Raw genomic sequence first — 4571 nt, forward strand, 5'->3', positions numbered from 1 at the left:
GTGTATATATATATATATATATATATATATATACATATACATATAGTGCATACTTTAATATTTGTATGTATTTTTTGTATTAAATTAATAAATATATTTATATCTTAATGTGGACAAGCTTACATCTCCCTAATGCTACGTTCAGTGAATAGATTTTTTTTTTTTTTAATTTGGGAATCAAAACATGGGAATTAAACCCATGACGTTGGTGTTGCCATCACCACTCTGTAGCACTTGAGCCACAGGAACATGCTGAATGTTCTTTCTCTTATTTTCAGGTGGTCTACTTCACTGCTACTTTCCCCTATTTAATGTTGGTAGTGCTGCTGGTCCGTGGACTTACTCTTCCTGGAGCGAAAAATGGCATCACGTTCTACCTCTACCCTGATCTAACACGTCTCACAGACCCACAGGCACTGAGCTGCTCTCTTTTGCCCTTTATTTGCTGAAAACATTGACATTTTGTGATGTCGAATTTTGAATCATTGGATTTTGAAATAATAAAAAATATATTTGATGTTTTAGGTGTGGATGGATGCAGGTAGTCAGATATTTTACTCCTATGGAGTTTGTACAGGAGTACTGACTGCTTTGGGAAGCTACAACAAATATGAGAACAACTGCTATAGGTAGTTCATATGATCTAATACCACACTTTCTACACCAGTAGTATATTCATTGCAAATTGAACTAAACTAAAAAAAAAATTGTCTTTCAGAGACTGTGTATACTTGTGTCTGCTCAACAGCTTAACTAGCTTTGTGGCTGGTTTTGCTATATTTTCGGTCCTGGGCTTCATGGCAGATGAACAGGGAATGGATATTTCAGTGGTTGCAGAGTCAGGTAAAATCATATTTAAGGCTTCAGCTTCTTTATGCACCAAGAGCTTGTAACACTCCAAAGAGAAAGGAAAAATTGAAGTCGCATCATATGACCACTTTAAATCAATGGAAGGTTATTATGTCATAAAATAAGCAGTATACAGAAACATGAAAATCATGTTATGTAAGAGCTCTGGGTATAGTAACTGCAATATCTTTGGTAACACAATTGTACTGCTGAAAATTATACACAAATATACTTTTTTATTTTTAAACACTGCCATTCACATTACATGCAGTTATTAGGTTTTATCCAAAAAAGGGGTGTGTGGAGGGATTTGTTTAATGACTTTTGTTTGTGGCAGGTCCTGGTTTGGCTTTCATTGCTTACCCCCGTGCTGTAGCTTTGATGCCCCTGCCTCAGTTATGGGCAATCTTCTTCTTTATCATGATCATATTCCTGGGATTGGATAGTGAGGTAAATACAGGAAGCAATATAGAGCAATGTAGATTTTTCTATATTGAATTCATTATATCATAGTATGGATACCCTAAAGCTTTTTCTATTATTGTATCAGTTTGTGTATCATGAAGCCCTGGTAACGGCTATCTCGGATATGTATCCCTCCTTCTTCCAAGTTGGACATCGGAGAAAATTTCTTCTCCTCTTCATAAGTGCTGCCAGCTTCCTTTTTGGTCTGCTAATGGTAACAGAGGTGAGAGTCACAAATGAAAACACAAAGATGGTTCAAATCAAATCAAAAATCAAATCTGCAGTACCTGTAATTTCTGTCAGCAATTTTTTGTTTTTCTGTTTCACTCTCAGGGTGGCCTGTATGTCTTCCAGCTTTTTGACTATTACGCCTGTAGTGGCATGACTCTTCTTACGTTTGCTATCCTTCAGGCCATCTGTGTTGGATGGGTATATGGTAAATCATTTATTTGAGTCTGTAAAGAACATGCAAAGTGCAAATAAATGTACACAAATGGTAAATGTTTTTATTTGCAACTCTGTAACCTGACCTCTGTTGAAATATTTAGAGAACAACAGTCCACTCAATTCCTAGCACATTCAAAGCGTGTTGAACACAAAGTAATGTGATAAAATGATTTACAACATACTTTCGAGATTTAAGAACTTTAAAATTTATTTTCAGGTGCAGATCGCCTCTATGATAGCATTGAGGATATGATTGGATATCGACCCTGGCCTTTCATGAAGTGTTGCTGGAAATATCTAACACCAGCTGTATGCACAGTGAGTATCATTTAAATCCCTTAAAATATATTCTGTGGCTTTTTAAAACAAATGTTTCATTCTTTATTTTCATATTGTAACCACAAACTATCCACAAACCAGTACATAGAGGTAGGAAGAGGTTTGTCTGCCACCTGTGAGTCTGTGTCTGACACCTGTCATTTGTGTCTGTCTTTACACTGACAGCACTTCAAAACACAAGAAAGACCTTCTCCTATTCTGAGACTTTGTGCACTGACTCTGTGTGACAAAGCATACCAAACTAACTGATGGCTCCCCATTGCTCATCATTCTTTTTCCTGTCTATTTAGGGAACGTTTATCTTCTCCTTGGTTAAATACACCCCTTTGAAGTTCAACAATGTGTATGAGTACCCCTGGTGGGGTTATGCGATTGGTGGCTTCTTCACCCTTTCCTCCACCCTACTAGTTCCACTGTGGATGATTTATTTGGTTGGCACCACTCCAGGGTCTATGCGACAGGTATATATATATATATATATATATATATATATATTTACTGTATATAAATATATATACAGTGGTGTGAAAAAGTGTTGGCCCCCTTCCTGTTTTTTTTATTTTTTTTATTTTAAATGCTGTGTTGGTTTTACGCCAGATGTAACGGGACACACACCTTCTAAAAAGTTAAACTTTTGTCTCATCAGTCCACAGAGTATTTTCTCAAAAGCCTTGGGGATAATCAAGATATTTTTTGGCAAATGAGAGATGAGCCTTAGTGTTCTTTTTGGTCAGATTGACTTTACGAACTGTTCATACACCGAACTCATTACCTCACAGAGACATTGTCTGATTGTCCAGCATTTCAGCCTTGTATTTGTCCTCCTGATCTTGTCCTCCTGTTAGCCCATTATCATTTGATTGGCATTGTGATGCACCAGTGCCGTCACCACCATAGACAGTGAGGGGTAAAAATCACCCCAACAATTAGAAAATAATTAGAAATGGCCACATTGTCCCCTTCCCAGAATTTACAAAGTGCTCTGTTTGTTGTTAGGATGACAAAAAGATATATTTTCAAAACTTTAAAAGTTACATTTTAAGCTTGTCTGCCTCAGTGTTCAACAGCACTTGTTCAACTTTTCTTTTTAAATTATCCATACCGTTTACCCTTGTTTCCCCCTTTCCCTCTAACTGCTGTACAAAGACTTTACATTGTAAATAAAATCTTGAAGAGTTCCATGTGTGAGTGCTGGGATTGCAGATAGCCATTTCTCTCACTTTTTTTTTGCCCATTTGTTTTTACGTTTAAATTTATATATATATATATATATATATATATATATATATATATATATATATATATAAATTGGTCCCCCTAATGTTCAAGACATGGTTACTGCAACTTTAAAGCAACAGTTTTTAATCGATCATACAGTTAGGCCTACATGATAATGTTCATATGGAGAATAAATTCAAATATATGTATTTCAAATGAATTGACAGGATACGATTTGTTTGCTCTTTATAAATGGATTGAAGTGTTACCTCAAAAAGGACCTTGAAGGCCGCCTGTTTGGCTTTTTTCAGCTTTCCCTTTTAGAATTAAGTGTGTCTGACATGTAAAAAAAAAAAGTGTATAAAAAGTGAAAATTACAAATGAGAGTAGTTAGTATACAAATACAAGATTATTATTATTTTTTTAAATTGTGTTATTTTTATGTAATAATTTCTTCTGCTATAGTTTAGTTAACGTTAGACAAATGAATGACAAAAGAATGACACTTTCCTAGACTAACTTGCAAGATCGCCATCTGCTGGGTACCTAATGACATTACAGCAATGACATTGACCTAACAATCAACCTATATAAACGTTTAAACGTAATGTTACAGACTCCAACAGAAAAGGTTCATCAAAATCAGACATCAAATGGACAGTCATTAACCTTCACATTCCCAGAACACAGACGCCATGGAACCGTTTTTATCTTTGATGGACTGCAGGTTTAGCTTGTCCAAATGTGAATGAATGCACCATCTGCTGGACATAAAATGTGTATTTTTGTCTCCATGCAGAGATCGTTGGATAGCTCCACCTACTGGACAATATTTAGACCCAGGGCCATGACCACCACAGACACCAATATTCAGATAAGATGTGTCTGCTAAAATGTGCAATGGCATTAACCCATTATTTGTTGTTAATTCTCTAGTCAAGTTGAGGTTTATTATTTTTAAAGGGATTGCATGATTTACCTTTAGATATTTTGTTGCATACACATAATATAGGCAACAATAAATGGGATTGTCACAATATTTGCAGTAGGTCTAGTCTACCATTTAAAGGTTTGGGGTCATTATTTTATTTTATTTTATTTTTTAAAGAAATTAATATTTTATTCAGCAAGGATGCATTCAGTTGATCAAAAGTGACAGTAAATGTTATAAAATATTTCAAATAAATACTTTTCTTTTCAACTTTGTTTATAAGAGAATCCTGGAAAATTTTTTGCATGGTTTGCACAAAATA

General features: G+C 35.0%; 2 protein-coding genes across 2 annotated transcripts in view; both read left to right on the top strand.

Annotated features, from left to right (window-relative positions):
- LOC107584488 (sodium- and chloride-dependent GABA transporter 2-like) overlaps nucleotides 1–449 on the top strand; it is a 2158-nt gene extending 1709 nt beyond the window's left edge. The window contains exon 6 of the mRNA XM_016271122.1: nucleotides 279–449. Within this exon, the coding sequence (XP_016126608.1) occupies nucleotides 279–449 (171 nt within the window). The remainder of the gene's footprint in view (nucleotides 1–278) is intronic.
- Nucleotides 450–531: 82 nt separating this feature from the next.
- On the top strand, nucleotides 532–4131 carry LOC107584490 (sodium- and chloride-dependent GABA transporter 2-like). Its single transcript, XM_016271123.1, has 8 exons — nucleotides 532–629; nucleotides 719–843; nucleotides 1187–1299; nucleotides 1400–1537; nucleotides 1648–1750; nucleotides 1979–2079; nucleotides 2391–2568; nucleotides 4118–4131. The coding sequence occupies exons 1-8, from the start codon at nucleotides 532–534 to the stop codon at nucleotides 4129–4131; spliced, it is 870 nt and encodes a 289-aa protein (XP_016126609.1).
- The last annotated feature ends 440 nt before the right edge of the window (nucleotides 4132–4571 follow it).

The sequence above is a fragment of the Sinocyclocheilus grahami genome, unplaced genomic scaffold, assembly GCF_001515645.1.
Source record: "Sinocyclocheilus grahami isolate Dianchi unplaced genomic scaffold, SAMN03320097.WGS_v1.1 scaffold60.1, whole genome shotgun sequence".
NCBI lineage: Eukaryota > Metazoa > Chordata > Actinopteri > Cypriniformes > Cyprinidae > Sinocyclocheilus > Sinocyclocheilus grahami.

What these genes read in the sequence shown, in the direction of transcription:
- LOC107584490 (XM_016271123.1), top strand. Translation starts at nt 532, where the DNA reads ATGGATGCAGGTAGTCAGATATTTTACTCCTATGGAGTTTGTACAGGA. An exon ending in TTCAGTGGTTGCAGAGTCAG is followed by an intron (nt 844 to 1,186) that starts GTAAAATCATAT and finishes TGTTTGTGGCAG; the next exon opens with GTCCTGGTTTGGCTTTCATT. An exon ending in CTGTGTTGGATGGGTATATG is followed by an intron (nt 1,751 to 1,978) that starts GTAAATCATTTA and finishes ATTTATTTTCAG; the next exon opens with GTGCAGATCGCCTCTATGAT.